The sequence below is a fragment of the Bombyx mori genome, chromosome 4, assembly GCF_030269925.1.
Source record: "Bombyx mori chromosome 4, ASM3026992v2".
Classification (NCBI taxonomy): Eukaryota; Metazoa; Arthropoda; class Insecta; order Lepidoptera; family Bombycidae; genus Bombyx; species Bombyx mori.
In genome coordinates this window covers 13,461,522-13,484,986 of record NC_085110.1, presented here as the reverse complement: position 1 = coordinate 13,484,986, position 23,465 = coordinate 13,461,522, and the positions used below count along the sequence as shown (strand labels likewise).

The window sequence follows — 23,465 nt, the reverse complement described above, 5'->3', positions numbered from 1 at the left end:
TCTTTTTTAATATGTACAATATTACTGCCACCAATTTTCAAGCTTTATATAAATAAATGATCCCCGAATTCTCAAACTATATAAATCTTAGAAAACAAGACTCATAAAAAAATACAATGTACAAATCCTTATGCTTCTGAGATGTTTTCCGCTTTGAGCAGTGTTCATTCCCGATCTACTTACGGTGATTTTAGGTACCTCAAGCATCGGTCATAGTTCTGGTCGAACCGTCTCTCGCGTCAAAGGGTTCGGCGAGTAAACTAACCCATAGATACAGCCCACTGAATTTCTCTCCGGATCTTCTCAGTGGGTCGCGTTTCCGATCCGGTGGTAGATTCTGCGAAGTACTGCTCTTGCGAGAGCTAGTGTTAACATCGTCCTAAGGTTGGAGCCCCGTGAGCTCACCTACTCACTCGGTGAATCTAGTATGACCACTCGAGGTCACTAGAATAGATAGGAAAAAAATGAAAAAAGTCTTCATATAAAATAATTTTATAGATTTAGAATTCATTGATCAATCGGCTGTTTAATAAACTCTTCTGCTACTTATAGCTATTGCTTACTATTCGAACATTTTATCTTATACCTTTAAACGAGCAATTCTTGTCTCGCAATGCAAATGCAATCTGAATCTCGGAAACGGCTCCAACGATTTTCATAAAATTTAGTATACAGGGGATTTCGGGGGCGATAAATCGATCTAGCTACGATTTATTTTCAGAAAATGTTGTTTTATTCTTGTTTTCAATAATCAACTCTTCCCGACATCTATTGGCGAATAATAATACTATTTTTCTTAATTGAGGGCAACTAGCCGCTTTAAAGACACAACAAGATGGCGTTATCAAAAAAAATACGAGCAAAGCTCGGTCATCATCTGGTCTAAATAAATCAAGATACAATAAAGCAACACAGTTTTTTTTTCCAATATTTCTTGTTATTTAATCAACATTATTTACAAAGACAGCAAAGTGTCCATGTTACGTTTTCGTCTTTAATTTCTTTTGTACGGATGTTTGGTTAAACTTGCAAAACGCCTTAAAAAAATTGTTTATATGTTTTTCGATCCAGTCCCTGAAATACCAAACGTTGGTATAAACACTCGGCTTATATTTCTTCGCGCAGCCGTCGCCGTGTGAAGTAATCCCCACGATGTACCTGCATAACAACTGTTTCGTCAATATCTCGATAACTCATTAACTGGATGGCGCACAAGCATTAGCGCTAAGAATAGATTTAAGTCGTCGTGGCCTAACGGATAAGACGTCCGGTGCATTCGTGTTGATGCACCGGTGTTCGAATCCCGCAGGCGGGTACCAATTTTTCTAATGAAATACGTACTCAACAAATGTTCACGATTGATTTCCACGGTGAAGGAATAACATCGTGTTATAAAAAATTTGCGTAATTACTGGTGGTAGGACCTCTTAAGAGTTCGCGCGGGTAGGTACCACCGCCCTGCCTATTTCTGCCGTGAAGCAGTAATGCGTTTCGGTTTGAAGGGTGGGGCAGCCGTTGTAACTATACTGAGATCTTAGAACTTATATCTCAAGGTGGGTGGCGCATTTACGTTGTAGATGTCCATGGGCTCCAGTAACCACTTAACACCAGGTGGGCTGTGAGCTCGTCCACCCATCTAAGCAATAAAAAAAAAAAAAGGTAGTTGTTAATTATTATATAGTTGTTAAATTATTTTCAATCAGTAACGTGCATTAGGTACAAATAAGTAATTGAACGTTTGCTATGTGGCCGGTTGAAAATAACGATCATCTGCAATTGTATATATTATATATTTCCTTATTTTTATCGGTTTGACCGGAGGACGAGTTTACGGCCCGCCTGGTGTTAAGTGGTTGGCCCATAGACATCAACAACGTAAATGCAGCCGCCCACCTTGAGATATGAATTCTAAGGTATCAGCTTATAGTACAACTGTTGCTCCACCCTTCAAACCGAAACGCATTATTACTTCTTTACCACAGAAATAGGCAGGGTGGTGGTAGCTACTCGTGCGGACTTACAAGTCGTCCCACCATCACTAATCACGCATATTATAATTTTGTGGGTTTGATTTTTATTAGACGATGTTATTTCTTCACCGGGAAGTAAATTATGAACATAATATGTTATAAGTACGTATTTCAAAGCAAAGTCGCATAGCTTGATATCGGGCGTCTTATCCTTTAGGCCACGACGACAAAATTACTTTAAAAATTATTAATTATACTATTTATTTAGCACACCATAAGAAATTAGATTCAAAATAACAAGCGTAATTTAAAATTTGTTAGCATTTACGTAGAGCAAACTAATAGTTTTGGATTGAGCCATAGTTTGATGCCATTGAGTAATAGTAACTGGATTTCTAAATAAATTGACCCTTTATTTCAACGATCAGTTTGTTTTGTTATTTGTAGTCTAATTTCAATAAAAAGTTCTGAACTCGATTTCGTAACGTTTTCTATTGAAAAAAAAAGTGTTTTTAGAGATTAAAAAAAGCATATCATTCAAATCTAAATCCATTTGTATCTAAAACTTTATTTCGTCTTTCGTCAAAGTCAAAATCATCACTTTTAAAACCTACAAACCAGTTTCAATACATTTTTCGGCCAAAGAATATTCACCTTAAAGTTTTACTAAAATGGTTTTAACGGTAGGCAGCGGCTTGGCTCTGCCCCTGGCATTGCTGACGTCCATGAGCGACGGTAACCACTCACCATCAGGTGGGCCGTATGCTAGTCTGCCTATACGGCAATAAAAAAAATTTAAAAAAATGCAGTGAATTTCTACATTACCTTTATTTACATTAAAATAATGAATTGTATGTTAGAACAAAATACGTACCTAAATGCTATTTTAGACGCCATAAAATAATTCCATAATACCTAACGAAAAATTATAATTTCAGACGATTTCTAAAAAGATTAATATACCTACAAAATAAAATCTGATACCAAATAGACAACTTACACATAACGGCTTTTATACAGACATTAATATCTATCTTCTATCTATACCTATATATATAAAAATGAATTGCTGTTCGTTAGTCTCGCTAAAACTCGAGAACGGCTGGACCGATTTGACTAATTTTGGTCTGGAATTATTTGTGGAAGTCCAGAGGAGGCTTAAAAGATAAATTAATATGAAAATGCTCGGAATTAAATAAAAATAACAATTTTGTTTTTCCTTTGATGTGTCCCCCGTCGGATGGATTCCCTTTGTTTGTTTTAAGTTTATTTTATACAAAAGTTTAGGTCTTTTATTTATTAATTGAGGCACTACGAAGTTTGCCGGGTCAGCTAGTATTAAATAAATCAATAAATTAAGATGTTCGAACAAACGTTGTCCTTTAAATGAAATAAGAAACTTAATAGGTAGTATCTTATCTAGGTTATACTCGTACATATGGGAGTTGAAAATGTAAATAATCTTTAAACCAAATCCTTTTCTGTTTCTTTTATTAACCAATCCAATTTTCGTCCTTAATAAACATTAGAACCTTGTCAGAACGCACAACTACCTCGCCCTTGAATTAGGGCACGTGCTTGCTTCTAACCCTTGTTTAATACACGTGATTTCAAAAACACGCTACCCGCCCAACGTTTTACATTGCCTAATGGGTATAAAATTGTTTAAAAACAAAAGGTTAACCTAACTTTCTTTGTTATTGTGTACGTGCTAATAAGTTAACAATTATAAAAAAAATCTAAACTAGTTTTACTGTCTGTGAAGTACAGATATATATAAATATCTATTCTACATTATCCATACTCAATAATAAAAATACGAAAGTGAGTTATTTTATTTGTTATGTCTCCTCTACTCAATCGTTCGTCGTGAAATTTAGTATACACGTTATCAGGGACGCGGAGAGGCGTTTTAGTTTTTTTAAGCCCTCTGTATACTAAGACCCATCGTTGGCGACCGTATGTCGTGTAAGCATCACTAGTAATTATTGAGTAGGACTCCTTCCACAAGCTGTGGATAAATACAACAATAATAATTCTCTTTTATCCTACAAGTCCACAAATGAAAACATAATATGTATTCGGAAAAAGATTCATTTACAACTATCTAAAGTTAATGTCTAATAAAAAATTAATTTAAGTGAGCCCTATAAGCTAAAATTGAAAAGTCAATTAAGAATTCAAAAAAAAAATCCTTACCCATTCCAAAGTACTCCAGTGCCTGAATCACCCTTACAGGTATCCCTTTCACCATCCCCATACAAACAAAACATGTCTGGGGTGAGGCTGAGATTGTGAAATCTACCACACTGCCGAGATGGAACGTATCCCAGATGTGTCGTCAGTAATCCACGCTGTGATATTGGCCCTCCATACTGAAAATTTTATTAATTGGAGCGAATTCACACGTCACCATGATTCTACAATCGTATCAAAATACTTGCGAACAAACTCACAAAAAATTCGGTGATTCAAATAATTACGATAAGGTCACGTTATCGATCTCCAGTGCATATGATTTCCTTAAGAACACAGGTGTTAATTATATCGAATTTGATTTTTTTTTTGTATCATAACTTTGTCTATAAGTCAGTTAGTAGGAAATGATACAAACTGTTGCATGGAACCATGATATGTTTAGAACAACTTCCTAACGTTTTCGAAGCCAAATTAAAATTATAACAGTGATTAAGGATTTATAAGTAAAGCTATTTTAAGGTATAATTATGATTTTTATATACATAAAGAAATATGGTTTAAATATGTTTCGCATTGCAGTTACGAGTTTTGCAATAGACACGCAAGTCATTCCCGTTCGAGCCATCGAATCCAAGAATACAGAGCCAATGAATAAATTGGGTATATTGTGTCATTTACCCCGAAACTCTCTTTTCGCCATTAATATTAATGTCAATATTTTTTACTTGGTTGAGAAAAAATAAACCACCTGTTTTAATCTCATGAAAGTCCCGGTAATATATTAGTTAATAGGATTTAATAAGTAGGCATTACTTCATCGATTTGAACTTTACAAACTGACAGAATATTTGACAAAATATTAACGTACCTGTGTCCATCCCCAGCCACTGACAATAAAGTTTTTTTCATACTTAGACATCCATTTTCCATTATCAACCAGAATACCTTTCTGCACTAGCTTCCCGAATTCTACGGGACTAGTCAAGAAGATCAGAGCAATGTCGTTGCTGAATTGAGCTGTCGTGTTATACGCTTTGTGAACGACCAAGGAACTGACGTTATACTTTTTTGCTTTGAAGCCATATAAGTATTTTGAACCTACAATAAAAGTTACAAGTGGTCAAATATTTATAATGACACTAAATCGTAGAGATTAAACCCTAACCAAGATAAAGTCATAAGATGACAAATATTATTTCCAAATACGAACTTAAAATTTTCATAAAAAAATATAATTTTCACTATCATTAGTAGTGAAAATATTTATACCCACCCGTCTGCACTTCCAACTCTCGGACATTCTTATTGTGATCAAAGCAATGAGCCACCGTCAGTATTGTCCAGCTGTTTAATATCGTCCCAGCACAAATAGCACCTAAATTGTATACTTGTGCTTGAAAAGGAAACTGCTCGAGAGAACCTGATTTCCCTCCTACCACTTTACCCTCCATATGTGAAGTCGTATGCTGAATCGGGTGTAAATTTAATATTCTAGGAATCACTTTTTCGTCTAATACGTCACTTGAATAAACTATGTTTAGAAGTATGAGACTCATAACATGGTGATGAGTTAATTGATACATAGTTCTTGTATGTATTGAGTAAATTTACAATCATTAAACCAGTTAATAAATCGAAATAAGCAATATATTTTCAAGCAATAAGCCAGCCTATTCGGTCGATTGACTTTTTATGGGAATCCTAATGACTTTACTAATTTAATGTGTACTTGAACAAATTTAATTCGGCTGTTAACTTTTTAGTACCCTAAGTAGATATTTTAGTATACAGTTGTGTGTCGCTGGAATTGTTGATGCTCATGAAAGATGCAATCCTCACAATAAAGTAGGACTGGTGCAATTAATAACGGAATGCTTAAATGAACCTTCTAACAAATAGAAGTGACAAAATGACAGATGGTATACAATGAGCGCTGACAGAGGCTAATAATAGGACTATGTAATAATTTCTCTCAAAAAATATTCTTTTTCTGGAATTAAAAAAAAATACAGGATAAGAGTTTTACAAGAAAAAATAGTATGTAAAGTTTTCAGTAAAGCAACAGAGATTTAATTGAAGGCATTGAAAATTCATCAGAGTACCAATCATGAAATTCGTACAAGCGTAACAAAGACAAGACATTTGTATAATAATATGCGCATTGAAACAGGCAAAACTACTGCTGAATCTCGGGTGCGAGGCGGGCACTGTCTGAATTTACAGGTATAATGATTGTGTGCTGACGACTCCCTGTTATCGAATCCCTGTTCGCAGACAGAATATTCCTTTTTTCGATAGACTTCAATATTAATCCAAGACACTTACACATTCTATCGAAACTATTGAAATCACACTCGTCGTTGTATTTACTCATAACTAAATTATACGGAATCCTATATCTGGCAGTAGATAATGTACTGTTTTTTTAATAATGTCAACTTTTTACTGGTGGTAGGACCTCTTGTGAGGACCTCTTACCTGAACCTTATTGTTCACTGTTTTTTGGAACGAAGTTCCTTACGGCAGGTTTGGAGGAGATAGGGATTTTGCTGCGCGACCGAACTGAAAAAAATGTGATAGTAAAACCGTAAGAAAAAGTCCGTGGAATAAAACCGTTAAATGAGACGTGCGCAGGCGCGACAGTCGTATACACAAACGAGTAGTGTATAATACCTTTCTCTTTCTCCTTCTTTCTTTTCGTTCTCTCATCCCTTCTCTCTCTATTTTGTAATTATTTCTATTTCTATGCAATTTTATGTTGTCAAACAAAAATAAAGAGACATCTTTTGTTATTTTAATTGATAATTTGAATTACGATTTATTTTTATTTTACGTAATTTATTATTTCCTAAAATACTGAATTTCCTAAATACTTTCCTGTACTTAAATAAAAACTAATCAGCAAAATTTCAGAGAAAAATCAAGAAAACCTACATAAAATTGAGCACGTTTTTTTTTGCAAATTGTGTCGATTCTATATTAGCCGAAGGAACTTCGTTCCTACCTGGTGTCCCACGATACCACATCTTTTTTTTATATGGTAGTTGCTCTTGATACTGGCTATACAAGACATATAGTTATAGAAGAGATTTGCGAAAAAAATCACTATCCAATACTACGCTACAGCGTGAGTGCTTTTTTGATTGAGCCAGGGCAAAACTTACTATTTGAGGGAATCATTATAAAAAACAACTATAAAAACTATCGTCAAATGTCACGATGTGATATATTATTTGATTGTAAAGAAGGGTTCTTATATCGTATCTCAATTTATCCATCTATCTACTTCAGATCAACACACAAAAAATTTCACGGTATCCAAATTCAGGCGCTCTTAAAATCTGCACTGAAACTAAAAACGTGGTTGTAATATAAGTGTGTTATAAACTGCGGTCTCTGTAATGAGAGGCGTAACGCTCCGAGCTGATAACCGGTACCAATAATAACTTTAACGAAACAATTAATTTGATAACGCAAAAATAATTGCGACGTCAGTGTTGTAAAGTTCAATGTTTCCTTCACATGCAATCGCAATATTTATAGGCAGGAATATGTATAAATAATAAGATTTCAACTATATTAGTTTTATTATATAAGTACACATCACAAGGTCCCGAAAACTCAGCTTTTTCGAACATATGATGCGTTCGCATAGGCATAGTCTGAAAGCTTTTCATTCTCAATCAAGTGGAGGAAAACGACCCAAAAGCAGGACAAAATGGTCGGACATTATAAAGAAGATAGTTGGAGGCAGTATCCAACAGGCGGTCCACCTCACAGCGGACCAACCTTCATGGAAAGACTTACATACGTCTGGTCGCGATCCTCAGTAACGAGGGAACGACAAAGAACAAGATATTAGTTTTCACCGTCTTTTTGTTTTCCAATATTCTTTTTCACTGTTAGTCCTATTGAAATAAAGCTTTTTCATCTTTTGTTTTGATACTTTAGAATAATTTCAAACTAGATAAACGCAATGTTCACATCTATGGTACGTACGTACATCCAAAAACTACACCTATTTTCATATCCTACTAAAGTTTTTTCACACCACAAATTTATCTAGGTCACGCGAAAATTGTGAGTAGATACTATATATATAATATTATATATATATATATATTTACCTATTTAGCTACTACTATATTATACTATATTAGTGATACCATATTATACTTAGTCTGGCCATAAATACTGTTATAATTAAAAATAAACAAAATATTACGTTTGAATTTGGAATCTGTCATTTTTATATGATTTCTCATTGAGTTTTCTCATTTTGACGCCAATACATTGTACAATAATTTGCGATATTAAAATGGAGTGGGTTGATAAAGATAACCGAATCGCTGTGATTGCATTACACAAAGTAGGTATGGAGCCAAATGCAATTTTTAAAACTCTCCATACGCTTGGTATTAGTAAAATGTTTGTGTACCGGGCTATTAATAGGTGCAATGAGACCTCTTCTGTTTGTGACAGAAAAGATCTGGCCGTCCACGTAGTGTTCGTACGAAAAAGGTGGTCAAAGCAGTAAGGGAAAGAATTCGAAGAAATCCTGTCCGAAAGCAAAAGATTTTATCTCGGGAGATGAAGATAGCACCTAGAACCATGTCGCGTATTTTAAAAGATTACTTAGGACCTGCAGCCTATAAGAGACGTACTGGTCATTTCTTAACTGACAATTGAAAAGAGAATAGGGTGGTAAAATCGAAATAACTACTGAAGCGGTGCGCAAAGGGAGGTCATAGAAAAATTTTGTTTACGGATGAGAAAATGTTTACAATTGAGCAACATTTTAACAAACAAAATGACCGTAATTATGCTCAAAGCTCTGAGAAAGCTTCCCAATTAGTCGACAGAGTGCAACGTGGGCACTATCCGACTTCAGTGATGGTTTGATGGGGTATTAGCTATGAAGGAATGATTGAGCCATACTTTTGTGAAAATGGTATCAAAACATCGGCACAAGTGTATCAAGATACCATTGTTGAGAAGGTAGTGAAGCCCCTTAACAACCCCATGTTCAATAATCAAGAATGGTCCTTCCAGCAAGACTCGGCGCCAGGTCATAAAGCTCGGTCTACGCAGTTTTGGTTGGAAACAAACGTTTCGGACTTCATCACAGCTGAAGACTGGCTGTCGTCTAGTCCCGATCTTAATCCGCTGGATTATGATTTATGGTCAGTTTTACAGAGTACGGCTTACTCTAAACGCCATGATAATTTGGAGTCCCTAAAACAATCCGTACGATTGGCAGTGAAAATTTTTCCCATGGAAAGAGTGCGTGCTTCTATTGATAACTGGCCTCAACGTTTAAAGGACTACTGTATTGCAACCAATGGAGACCACTTCGAATAAGCTTTTTATACTTTAATTTTTTTTATATTTATGTATTAAACTAACACACTGTAAAAGTAATAAATGTTATTTGCAATATATTTTTTTTATTTTTAATTGTAACAGTATTTATGGCCAGACTAAGTATATAGTATCACTAAACATAGGCAAAGCGAGCACCATTCTAAAAACTGGTTCATTTGACAGACATATCAAAACATGTAACCCCTCTCTGATGTAACTAATAAAAGTTTTATAACAAAAATACAATCACCCAATTTATTGGCGGTATTGCTTAAAGCCTAAAAGCATACGAATAAAAAAAAGATCTAATATTACCGATCAGTTATACTGAAATCCCAAATGATCGTAGTAATCTTCATATGTATGTACGTTGATTGAGTTCACGCAAAAATTATTAGAGCCATCCCTAACGCGCCAGCCATTCCCTGTAAATACGTGAAACTGAAATAAAGTAAGGAAAAATCAGCAAGACCCATATGACAGTTCGGCAAATTAATACAACACACATATTGAATTAAATAATGATAAAACGTATTCGTGAATCGACTTTCAATATTTAAGTTTTATTATTGTAATTCTTTAAAATTGTTTTATGCAGCGGTTTCTGTATTTTACTTTTTCCTTTTACCATTTTACCTTACGTCATGGGAAGGTGATTGTCAATAACAAAAACATAACATATAAACATGCCTTCTTATTTTGTTGTAGTTTGGATGTGTGGTTTAGTAAATGTCAGACAGATACTGTAACATCGGACACACTATAGGGTACTTAGATATTCAATAGGCAGAGCAAAGTTGGCGGCCGCCCGCCTTCGCGCATTCAGTCGCCCTCCGTCAGCCGCGCGGATAGCCCCGTGCGCATTTCTTAACGCCCTAAACATAACCCTCAACGGCCTAATAACTCCAAAACATAACTTAAATTGTGAATAAAATAAATTCTTAAGATTTTATATTCCGAAACGTTCATCACGAGTGTTACAAATTCTTAATTTTTTTGATAATTCAAACTGGGGCGGCCAAACCAAAACAAAGGTGTATATCGATTCCCATGCAGCTGTTTTAGAGAGGTGTGTATTAACATTGTATATATAATATTCTCTTTCAATATATTGAACAATATTTAATATATTCAACCTCCTGTGAAAATTTCATAAAAATGAACCATCTGGTCAAATAAAACGGGTACAGTAAAACGTATTTTTAAAAAATATATTCACGATAATTTATATTATTTCATATATACGTTTCCATTAAAATCGACATGTTTTCTTAGTCAAAGTTCTCGATAAAACAGACCAATTGCTCCGCAATCGTAAATTGTGTGTTCGAAGTTCTAGTTCTTGAACATAAAAAAAGTGTTATTAATAGAAATTTTACCTCATATATTTTATTGTAAAAATCGATATTGCAATGACCATGAATGGAAGCCTGTATAATTTCCTGCACTATATGGCACGTGCCTTTCACCTCAGTCGCACTGCGTACATGCTTTAAGTTTTGCTAACTCATCAAAATCTTTGCATCATAATTTAAGAAATATCAGCAAACTTAAAAGATTTTTATTTTAATAAAAGAAAGTTCTAAAAATATATAAATATTTTTAGAGAACGGGCCAAGTTTGGTTCAGGAATTATTTCAAATATTTTATACAACTTACAGGCAGCTGTGACTATGATGAAGTTATTTTTAATTTGTTTTAACAGTATCAAATAAATCATTAAACAACAACCCAATATGTAGCTTACGGAAAACACATGACTTGGCAATTAGTTGATAAAGTTAATTTCCATTCGCGGCCAATATTATATTTTATACGTGACTATTTCGTAATACGATTGATACTATGATTTCATTAATATCTAATTAACAATTGCTACTTTGAATAATCACAAGGAAAAACGATTCGTACTCATAGGGACTTGTGTTAAATATCAGGCTAAATATATTCTATGATAAATATGTTTATTCGTATCTGGTCCGTCGGATATACATATTCATTAGAAGATACAGATAAGTGATCTTAGCCTCCTTCATCCACTGCTAATATATATCCTTCATTCAACCATAAAACTTTAAGTTAATTCCGTTTTTTATATCTCATTGCGGCTGTGACTTGCTATTGTTCAGACAATAAGCCTTATCTGTTACTCATTTAATTGTCGCTTCATAAGTCAGTTCAAACACGAATTCCGAAAATTGTGTTTACATTAAAATTACATTCGCTTACACAAATATGGAATAAGATAAGAGCGCGGGGTTAAAACAAATAATTGATATTATGTATCACGCCGCTTGCACTTTGAGCGCGTTTTCGTTCAATTGTGACTCGTACTACGATTCCGTTCTAAGTCCTATGGGAGTGCCTAGACTGGATGCGAGTAGTCATACATTTATTTATCTGTTCGGATGTCCGCATTCGAATTTTTGATATTTCTAATAAACTTACGAGCGTTAAACATAAAGTAATTTATAAAAAAATAAACATCTTTGTTTGCAGTACATAACCTTGAAACATTTGGTATATAACCACTACCCGCACGGTACATAACCAATACACAGATGACACAAAACCTTCAAACATAAGCATTAAACAGATGGTAGGTATATAACCATTACACATTACAGGTGGTACCTAATATTTTTTTTACGCTTACATTAAGTTTTGTCATGTACCATACGGCTTTGGAATGTACTCCCCTCTAAGATATCTCCCGAGCGCTATGACATGTGCTTCTTTGAACGAGTCTTGCAGAGAGTACTCCGCAGTAGGCAGCGACTTGGCTGTGCCCCTGGCATTACTGATGTCCATCAATGACGGTAACCACTCACGATCAAGTGGACCGTAGCTTCGTCTGTGTAGAAAGGCCATAAAAATGCACGAATCACATGGTATATAGCCTTAAAACATATGGTACATACCTTTACACACATGGTATATTTGCATAAAGCAATCACAAACTAAGTCTTATATAATATGAAGAAATTCACGGAAATCGTCTCTTTTTAAATGTATTTCGCACAGTCATTCCGTTCTACGAAGCCAGCACGTAGACTCCGAGTTATAAAATAATTATCTTGAAGATTTGGATTATTCATCACGCACCAAAGAGCTTTAATGAAAGCGGTTTGAATGGAAAGGGCCTATTTGACGGTAAGAAACATATTCGGTATGCGCACTCAATTCGTACGACCCGTCAGCTTAAGTACAATGCAAGTCCGTATGCAAAGTAAAGGGGGATGCACAAAATGCACAAACAAATGCACCTTTATGACGTCATCAGTTTCTGTCCAAAAGATCAGTGATCATCATTATCTACGGGAAAACTGAAAGCATAAATTAAATCAAAAAGTATTGCTGACAGGTTTCGCAAAAGTTTTTGAAAACAAACCTTCTTTGGCACTATTGTGATTCGAAACTCAATGAAACGATAAATCCACAATAAAAGAGAAAAACATGTATGTACATTATTTCATTTAGCCTGTGAGAGGAAAAGATCATTTGCACCAAGTGTGAAGTTTTTGAGCAAGTCGGTTATGGCACACAAATTTTATGGTTAATAAGTTTAGGTGGCAAGTGCCATTGACGTCATATCCGATCTATAATAATAAATATTAATATGTGTGTATGAGAAGTTGTATAGCATCTATCAATCCACAATCGACTTATTGCGTCAATTATAATGTGGTAATTTTCAACCTTGCGATAACCCTATTTATTGATATTTGTATTTCTAGATTGAGTTGCTTAAATTAAATGACTCCACACATTTTGGGTATTCGGTATTTAGATTGCTTCTAATCCTAGTCTTACGCCATGTTTCCTGCTCCTAACATGAGGAGCTATTTGTGGATTTTGAAGCAATCTCGGTACCTTATTTCTACTACCGCCCCGTCCACGAAATTCACCCATAATGTGCATCGGACTATTTTAAATATTCAATCGGATATATTTTAGAGATGCCAATCAGTCTCGTCTGCCTTGTACGGTATTTTACTACAAAGTAGCTTCTAACTCCTTTATAATCATCGTATTGAGCAAGCAATATAAGCTGAAAGAATTAGATCTCATCGTGGTAACAAAGTGAATTGTGAGAGAGACTCAATCAGGCGCCTGTAATCGCGTTAGTTGCCAATATGCGTGAAGTGGTAGGGTTATTACTTACACAAAGTTTATATTTTATGAACTATGAAATCTGCACTGTTAGTGTACTTACTGCACTTAATAGTACAAAATAACAAAACACATGTATGTACAATAGATTAAAAAACGGAACAGAAAATAAACACGTAAATATTTTTATTTATTACTTAGATAGGTGAACGAACTGACGGCCTACCTGATGTTAATTGGGTAGCAGAACCGTAATCGTGACAACGTAAATGCCACCCACGAATTCTACCCAAAAAAAGAGAGATCATAGTCTAGTAGTGGCTGCCCAGACCGTGATTTCTACACCGTAGTATTTCGATGAAATGGTAGCACCTACCAGTACGTTAATTTCAATAAACTGCTTGAATCCTCCCTTTTTATTACTATTGGTGGGCACGTTAATTAAATAATAAATGAGTCATTACAAATAATTTCACTCGTTATTCTAACAATCACGACACCTAAGACTTTATCACTTCTATTTATATATATATGAATGTCTGGTGCAAGGCTATTCACCCCCATTTTATCAGAATATTATCGCCGATGCCGTAATAAATTGTGCCGAAGTTGACAGCCCTATAAAATTGAGATGTTACTAAACAGTAACAGCTGCTCGATTGCGCGGATATTGTTAAATCGTTGGACATTTTTTTTTTGTTTTCTCTTTCGTATCGTACATTTTATGACCGCTGTATGCCTACTATTAGGGAGATCTTTATTGGTTGGGTTGTGGAAAACACACCTCCTATTTTTGTTTCAATTGTTGAACATGTATGGACGATCGCACAGTAGACATACTGTTAAGTGGTTACCGAAGCTCTTAGACATCGGCACTACCCAATATGAGATATTTTCGAAATATTTTTTTTGTCTACTCTAGCTGGTAGCCTTGAGAGGCTATGCCAGCAAATCCCAATTGTATTACGGAACAACGTCCCACGCTTCTATACCGAACGTACCGCGCAGCAGAAATTAGCAGTCATTCGTGAACACGTTTTTGGTACTTATTTATTAAAAAGAAATGGCACCAACCCGTAGGTAGCTGGGAAGGACATCTCGGAAAATTGAAGCCTGGATTAGCTGCTTCATTGAGTGTACAGAACCTTCTCCCATTTAATCTATGGAAATATTTACTTCTACAACCTACTGTAAGTAGTAGAAGGTAATTTAGACTATGGTTTATTGGTGTTAGAACATGTTAATATCGTATTTGGGTTGACTTTAACCACTTACAAATTTACATGACATCTTAGTTTCGTATATTTACATATAAAGTTATATATTATATTTATATACTGTCTACTCAAAAACCCCCTTAAATTATTTTACCTCTCATAATAATTATATTCTAATATTGAAATACCTATGCATCTTGTTAAATTTCGAAGTAGTTAATAGCGTCGAAATTTAATAAAAGTATCTATTAGCTTTAACAAACAAAAAAAAAGACTTTGTTCATATAAACAATAAAATATATGTAATTTAAACTAAGAAACACACGTAAAGTCACCCAAAAAAGAATTAAATTCATCTTTTGATTGATGAAATTAATTTCATCTTTTTTATCCTATTGATACTGATCAGGATAATGGAGTGAGGTTATAAAATTATTGCATTTTCATCGGTCTTTGATGCGTATGCAAATTTTCAAGTGAACTGGATGTGTTAATGTTGGTGAAAATTAAGTTCAAATATTCTGTTAAATATTACACATCATATACCAACCTTGTTGGTTGGAGGAGGCCTTTATCGATTGGCAAACAGATCTGCAGAAAATGAGAAAAAATCAAATAATAGGCTACATTAAGGTTTCAATAAAATTTAAGTTTTCTATATGTTATTTTTAGTCTTATAATTGTAATGTGGATCTCAATAAAAGGCTATATTATTATTATTATTATACCAACCTAACAAAGCCGTGTTAAAAATAATTAATTATTATTCTTTGGTTTATCGTGATTTGAAAACGTGACCTATTTGAAAACGATAAGACAGACTTGCTTATTGTAGTCTCAAAGTATTCGTAATAGGTCGAGCGCGCTTTCTATTTCATTATAATTAAATTGTGCACTTCAACTTCAGGTGATATTAAGTAGATAATAAAGTAGACTTTAACATAATATATTCGTAATATATATTTAACATAATATATTCATATACATATAAGTTTAATGATAGTAGAACTAACGTTGAGAGACTAAATTCCATTTTCCGTGAACGCATTGAGACCGGGAATTTTCTTTTAGGATTTTCTGAAACTTAAGTAAGCCCGAACAACATTTAAGACATATTCAAGTTTCACAAGAAGTGAAGTTAATTAATTTCTTTTTTTCTCAAATTAAAACATTAAAATTGTAAGTTGTTTATTTGGGCTGGGATGTGCCAGAATTGTCAGTAATCTTGATAATTCCGATTTCATCACTTAACTTTGATATTAACGAAGAGTATGGACTTTGTGTTTTAATTGTAGGTTGTAAGTTTTCTAATACTTAATCGCTTAAAGCCTACGGGGCTATCTCAAGTACGCGTGAACAATAAGCTAGTTTGCGGGGTCGACCTGAAAGAACATAGCAAGAGCAGTGCTTCGCTGAATCTACCACCGGTTGAGAATCGCGACCCACTGAGAAATATTTTTAGTGGCTGGCAATCTCCTGATTCCGCCACTCCTTATTTGGGGTGGCAGTATGTTAATGAAATCCGAAATAAAATGCCTCCCGGCTCGTTACCCTAAATGTCAGATCCTCGTCAGGTTGAAACCCATACGAGGCAAGGTGGACAAGATAGCGCGGTACTATCTAAATTTAATTTTTGTTTCCACATTCACTTTCTTATTTTATCGAAATAATTAATACGTAAAGGAAAAACTTTGTATCCCTTTTTACGAAAATTGCGCGGACGGAGGACTATGAAATTTCCCACACTTGTAGAGAATATAGAGAAGAAGTGCAGAATGTTAATATTTTTTTTAAATTATGCCTAAAAATATATTAAATCAATAAAAAAAGCATTACACACACTACCATGTATTTGACGCACACACGCATGCGTACTATTTATTTATTGTCAAACTTTTGTTCTTGAAGTCTGTGGTCAAATTGAGAATAGACTAAATATTGTTTTTCTTTATTAATATTTTTCTATAGTGTAGTCTTGGTGAAATTTGTAATTATAGAAGTATAATCTGAAGTATATCTGAGTAAGTATAATTTATAATCTGAGTCTGAAAATACAATCATAATAGTGTACAAACTTACAATTTCAATTAATTATAGTCGAATTTCGACTACTGCGGGACCATTACTCGAAATAAAGTTTCTAAATTTGAATTTTAACAGCAATGTAATCAAACAATAAAATCTAATTAACCCTCGTAATAAGCAAAAAATCAGTCGTCGAGTACTAAACGGGACGTCACAATAATTTAATTGTAAATGCGAGGGTAATCTTACAACAGTAACTGCGCAGTATGCTTAACTGATGATGTTCCTATAAATATGGAGCGAATGACCTTGACACGTGCACATTTTGGTATACAAAATTAAACTTTCGTGATGTATTTTAGAGTATATTATCCAACTCGTCAATTTCACTGTAACTAATTTTTAATAGTTGATATTGTGAGCCAACCCAGGTATTTGTCACAATCTTGCCTATTTCTGACGCAAAGCAGTACTTTTACCTCGAGTTACTAAGTAAAGGACATTCACGCGTGAGTTCTGAAGACTACTTATAGTCGGATTTTTTATTAGACGAAGTCAACTGACGTTTACTGTGTTGTCAGGTTTTGATGAAATAAAAATAGCGTTGTGATAAATTGAATGATTGAAAAAACTCCTGAATTAATGAAATTGCCTCGATTGTCTAGTGAATAGTTGGTGTGCCGAATTGCCGATATCGGGTACGGGGTTTGAATTTTAGGCGTGCTTTGTACATACCAATGAGTTTTCGACGAAATATTATGTTCCTATAGTATCTACCTGTACTGAATACCGAGTGTTTTAAACATTAAGAAAAACATTGCGAGGAAGCTTGTAAGACTGTCCTATTTCCAATACATCATATAGTTGAAATTATAGATGTATAAAATATAACAATTATAGGTATGTAATGAAAATAAAAAAAACTAATTGTAGTTACATACTACTAGTAACATATATTGGAGCACTTTAATACAATTTTATTGTAAAATATAAATAATATTCTTTTATAGTTTGAAATTAATGATTAACTCTTCACACTCATTGTTCATTCATGTGATTGAACGAGAACTGAACGCATCACTATTACTTTAAATATAGCAACATTATTTCACAAAGTGACATTAGCTACTGTCAGCTGGCTTCGTCTAATTAAAAATCCGACTATAATAGTAAGTGGACCGTGAGATAGTTCACGTATCAAGATGTGTGCATGTTCTAAAACAGTTAAAAAATCATAAGTTGTATGATTTATTCGTCTTTAATATCGACTATTACGGATTGTCTTCACTTATATCTGGCTCGAATGTTCCATTCCCAATATTTATTCTTGCTACTTAGAAAGACATTAACGGCAAAACGATTGTAGCGTGCAACATTCGGTTGCACTCGGGCGTCATCGGTCGCGATCGGAGTTCCCGAACGCGCAGGTGTCCCGTGACGTCACACTGCGAGATTCGCGCGCGTCGATTTAAGTGATTTGTAAAAACGTATTATAATTTTAGTTTGAATTGGTGTCATGTAGTGTCTAGTGACTTGTTTACTCTTTATACTTTTTATTAGAATATTGTACACATAATATTATATTACTATATGATTGTTGAATTGGTGTGTTTGACTTTTATGTGTTCGGAGCATAATATTCCCGAGAGTACAAATAACAAACTACAGTGGTGACCCCGACGTGATTCAGTGTACAAGTTATAAAATTAAATATAATAAATCGTTGTATTAACAAGAAAGACTTAGTGATGACTTCAAATAGCGGCAAGATGGACAGTACGAGTGAGGTTTGTCGTGTTGGTGTAAAAGTCCCGCCATTTTGGCCTAATGAGCCCGCGTTGTGGTTCGTACAATTAGAAGGACAGTTCGCGCTTTCAAATATCACGGTTGATGCGACAAAATTTTACCACGTCTTAGCAAATCTAGATTATAAATACGTGTGTGAAGTTAAAGACATTATAACTAATCCGCCAACGGAAAACAAATATGAGAAGATAAAAACGGAGTTGATTTCGCGGTTATCTGCGTCCCAAGAACAACGAGTGAGACAGCTTCTTACACATGAAGAACTGGGCGACAGAAAACCGTCACAATTTTTGCGGCACTTACGAAATCTAGCTGGATCAGATGTACCTGACGAGTTCATTCGGTCATTGTGGACGAGTCGTTTACCTAGTCACGTACAAGCGATTATAGCAGCGCAAGTCGATCTTCCTCTAGACTCAGTCGCTCAAATTGTTGATAAAATTCATGAGATTACGCTCCAACCTCAGAATCAAGTGGCTGCAATGTCTACGGCAGTTCCCACAACCGAAGTTTCTTCTTCTACGTTTACTATGGAACAACTGACACGCCGCATTGATGATCTCGCAAAGAAGATGGATGAGCTGTCGGCTATTTCCCATTCGCGCTCGAGAACTCGAGCACAGTCCCCGCGCTGGCGTCAACGATCCCGAAGCCGCTCCAGCGTAGATACAAGGCTCTGCTGGTACCATCGACGTTTTGGTAACAAATCTACGAAGTGCCGGGAGCCGTGTTCCTTCAGAGAGGGAAACGAAACAAGCAGTCAGTGAAGACGGCGACTCCTGACTGCGGTAGTGTGACAGCTGGCCGTGTTTTTGTAACCGATCGTAAGACAAAAGTGCAATATTTAGTTGACACCGGTTCAGACTTATGTGTTTACCCGTATAAGTGCGTACAAAATCGACAATGTGTGAAAACAGACTATAAACTGTATGCAGCAAACGGTTCAACCATAAACACGTTCGGTTGGATAAACATTTCTTTAGATTTTGGACTTAGACGTGCATTCTTTTGGCGTTTCGTTATAGCGGACGTCGGCAAGCCTATTATAGGCATAGATTTTTTGTCGCATTATAACTTATTAGTGGATGCTAGACATCACCGTTTGATAGACAATATAACGTCGCTCAGTGCTCACGCTCAACCTGCGTCAACCGATTTATATCAAATTAAGTCTGTTACAGGTACTTCACGCTATCATGATTTGCTTTCTCAGTTTCCGGACATCACTCGTCCGGCTGGGGACCTGTCTAAGCGTAAAATTAAACATAATACGTTTCACCACATCCGTACCACTCCAGGGCCACCAGTATTCAGTCGTCCTCGTCGTCTAGCACCGGATCGACTCCGAATAGCCACCCGTGAGTTCGAGGATATGGTAAGAGCAGGTATTGCAGTAAGATCAGACAGTCCATGGTCATCGCCATTACACTTAGTTCCGAAGAAAAATAATGAGTGGCGCGTGTGTGGCGACTATCGGGCATTAAATGCGCGTACAATACCTGACCGATACCCGGTTCGCCATATAGGCGACTTTTCACATAACCTTTTTGGGTGTGCCGTCTACAGCAAAATCGATTTGATCCGAGCTTATAATCAATTACCAGTAAACCCAGCAGATATAGCGAAAACAGCTGTTACGACTCCTTTCGGATTATTTGAATTTCCGTTTATGAGCTTCGGTCTTTGCAACGCAGCTCAAATCGGCAATTATGTGCCACGAGAACGATGAATGGTATGAGGTTCTACCTTGGGTACTTCTCGGAATACGTTCGGCATGGAAGGAAGATGTTGGTTCGTCATCTGCAGAGTTGGTGTATGGAGAGCCCCTACGATTACCGGGTACATTTTTCAACACCTCGCCCACAGAAGTCGTAGACCACAATGATTTTCTTTCCCGTTTAAGAGCCTACATCCGAAAGATCAAACCAACGCCTGTAATACATCATGGTACTTCTCCAGTTTTCATAAGTAAACAGTTATCATCTTCAAATCAAGTTTTTCTCCGCCAAGACGCTATTAGAAAACCTCTGCAGCCGCCATACACAGGACCCTATACGGTACTAGAACGTCGAGATAAATATTACAAAATAGATATCAAAGGAAAGCCTGCCACGGTGTCATTAGACAGATTGAAGCCGGCGTACATCTTAAGCGACTCGGAATCTCACTTTGCTGATTCATCTCCAAGCATTTCACGTTCAGTGCAAAGAACGAAATCTGGACGTCATGTACGCTTTCCCGATTTTTATCGACCGTAACGGTCTCCGGGGGGGCTGATGTAGCGTGCAACATTCGGTTGCACTCGGGCGTCATCGGTCGCGATCGGAGTTCCCGAACGCGCAGGTGTCCCGTGACGTCACACTGCGAGATTCGCGCGCGTCGATTTAAGTGATTTGTAAAAACGTATTATAATTTTAGTTTGAATTGGTGTCATGTAGTGCCTAGTGACTTGTTTACTCTTTATACTTTTTATTAGAACATTGTACACATAATATTATATTACTATATGATTGTTGAATTGGTGTGTTTGACTTTTATGTGTTCGGAGCATAATATTCCCGAGAGTACAAATAACAAACTACACGATAATACTGAATTGTTTTTCGATAATCGAAGATTCGTTTATTATGGATTTCAGCTCCGTTTTTTGTATCTTTTTGTTTCTAAAAAACAAACTTTGACTAATTGTCACTTCACTAAATATGACATGATAAGCTATTCTATTAAAATTTAGTATCTTGTTTGCACTAAGTTTAAAGAATACTTACGTACTGTTTAAAATATTGTTTTGTTCTTTCATGATTTCACGTGACTCATATAATATTTGTTGAATCTTAAGAAAACATTTGTAATTGTTGAGGAACATTTATAAAGAAAGCTTAATTTTTATTTAATTATTACTTAATAGATTGCACGACTAGACGTAAGAATGAGAAAAGTGTTCTAGGGCTTGGTGAATATAAAAAAAAATCTGTTGATTGGAATTTTAAGAATAATACAGTACATAAACTAAGTTTCTAATTCTAATTTTCTAATTTCTAAATTTTCTAAATTTATTCTTTTTTTTTTTTTTTTTTTTTTTTTTTTTTTTTTTTTTTTTTTTTTTTTTTTTATGATTGAAAGTTTACTGGTGGCCCGAAGGCCTTTCCAGTTTCACCAGGACAGGTGGGCGAGCAAAGGCTCAGCCAAGAGGGGTGGGATTTGCTAACAACTGCCCGAGCGCCTCCGAAGGAGACCTAACAACTCAAGAGCAATTGTTTCGCGAATGAATCTACTACCGGATCGGAATCGCGACCCGCTGAGAAGATCCGGCGAGAAACTCAGCGGGCTGATGCATGGGTTAGGTTGCACGTCGACCTCTTTGTCGAGTTCGACGAGTACGGTTACCGGGGTCCCTAAGCCTGCCCCTAGTATTAGAGCTGAAGGCATCTAATGCAAAGGTTATTGGATCTGATGGATCCGTAAGGACGTGTCTAGGGCGTCGACGGTGACTGGCTCCTGCATGATCAGGATTCGGGGAGTAGTCAGCGGCGGCAACGATAAGGCGATTATCATGACGCATAGCCTTATCGAAGTATCGTTCCGACGCTGACTTCATGTATTTCCGAATTGATTCGAGGCCCAGGTCGTCGTGTAGGTCAACGTTCCTCACGAACCACGGAGCCCCGACAGCTAACCTGCAAAAGCGGGATTGTAGGGATTGGAGGGTGTCTATGTGTGTGCGGGCCGCGTGAGCGAACACCACACTCGCGTAAGTCATGACGGGCCTTATGCAAGTTTTGTAAAGTGTCACCTTGTTCCGAAGGGACATTTTACTCCGCTTACAGATCATGGGGTAGAGTCTACCGAGAATAAACGCGGCACGGTCACGGACTGATTTTATATGCGGGCGGAATGTCATTGATGCATCCAGGGTAACGCCCAGGTACTTGACCTTCCTGGCCCAGGGTATGGGTTGTCTAAAGAGAGTAATCGGGGGTGTGAGATTCCTCCTCCTAATCCGGGAGGAAATCCGTGTGGAGCTTCCCCTCTGAAATAGCACCGCAGTACTTTTCGCTGGGTTGATGTCTATGCGCCATTTTCGGAACCACTGTCCTAGGGCTAGGGCTGCGCTCTGAAGCTTCTTCGCGATTAGGGACTTATTTCTACTAGAATAGTAAACAGTCGTGTCGTCGGCGAATAAAGCTAAATGGGTCGGCGGCGACCGGGGAATATCGTTGACGAATAAGCTAAATAGGAGGGGTGAGAGGACAGAGCCTTGCGGGACTCCAGCTGTGAGAGGTCGTGGGGAGGAGCGGGTTCCCTCGACTCGATATCGAAAAGAGCGGTTCGACAAGAAGTCCCGTATGATGAGCACGAGACTATCCGGCACGCCCATGTTGAATAGTTTGAAAATCAAACCATTGTGCCAGACTTTGTCGAACGCTTTTGCGACGTCGAAGAAGAGAGCTCCCGTGTATAACGGTTTTGGTCGATTAAGCCCCACAAGAATGTGCTCCGTGAGGCGGTGCACCTGTTGAACGCATGAGTGATTTGTACGGAATCCGAATTGTTCATCGATGAGAATGCCCTTGGATGAGACGAAGTCTCTGAGGCGTTTGTAGAGCAGACGCTCATACAGTTTGCCTAGAGACATGAGGAGGCTAATCGGGCGGTAGCTCGTCGGATGATTTTTTGGTTTACCGGGTTTATGTATGCCGATAACGTCCGCTTCTTTCCACACCGCGGGAAAGATACAGTTCGCCATAGCGGCATTGAAAATAGATGCCAA

The 23,465-nt window shown here is 36.4% G+C and overlaps 3 protein-coding genes across 7 annotated transcripts in view; 2 read left to right on the top strand and 1 right to left on the bottom strand.

Annotated features, from left to right (window-relative positions):
• Positions 1-915: 915 nt before the first annotated feature.
• Positions 916-17,384, bottom strand: LOC101744284 (chymotrypsin-1). 5 transcript variants are annotated; one of them, XR_009973022.1, is made up of 6 exons: positions 16,943-17,384; positions 9,849-9,974; positions 6,648-6,731; positions 5,038-5,267; positions 4,170-4,345; positions 916-1,158 (listed from the first exon to the last, which is right to left on the bottom strand). XR_009973022.1 is itself a non-coding variant. In XM_062668332.1 (4 exons), the coding sequence occupies exons 1-4, from the start codon at positions 5,750-5,752 to the stop codon at positions 981-983; spliced, it is 894 nt and encodes a 297-aa protein (XP_062524316.1). In that variant the 5' UTR covers positions 5,753-6,443; the 3' UTR covers positions 916-980. The 5 variants fall into 5 exon arrangements, 1 of the variants encoding a protein (XP_062524316.1); XR_009973023.1 differs by having other exon boundaries at positions 9,849-9,958; XR_009973021.1 differs by lacking the exon at positions 6,648-6,731.
• The window catches only part of LOC101744427 (monocarboxylate transporter 12), a 56,416-nt gene continuing 43,292 nt past the window's right edge, over positions 10,342-23,465 (top strand). The window contains exon 1 of the mRNA XM_021351194.3: positions 10,342-10,602. The gene's annotated coding sequence lies outside the window, so the exon portion shown is untranslated. The remainder of the gene's footprint in view (positions 10,603-23,465) is intronic.
• LOC134201859 (uncharacterized) lies at positions 20,404-20,952 on the top strand. Its single transcript, XM_062677113.1, has one exon. The coding sequence runs from the start codon at positions 20,404-20,406 to the stop codon at positions 20,950-20,952; it is 549 nt and encodes a 182-aa protein (XP_062533097.1).

Bases quoted from the DNA above. Each gene is read 5' to 3' on its own strand.
- LOC101744284 (XM_062668332.1), bottom strand. From the start codon at position 5,752: ATGTATCAATTAACTCATCACCATGTTATGAGTCTCATACTTCTAAAC. The intron at 5,268-5,442 runs GTGGGTATAAAT...CTTTTATTGTAG, and splicing joins AGAGTTGGAAGTGCAGACGG to GTTCAAAATACTTATATGGC. The intron at 4,346-5,037 runs GTACGTTAATAT...TAAAATTTTCAG, and splicing joins GTGGCTGGGGATGGACACAG to TATGGAGGGCCAATATCACA.
- LOC134201859 (XM_062677113.1), top strand. From the start codon at position 20,404: ATGTGCCACGAGAACGATGAATGGTATGAGGTTCTACCTTGGGTACTT.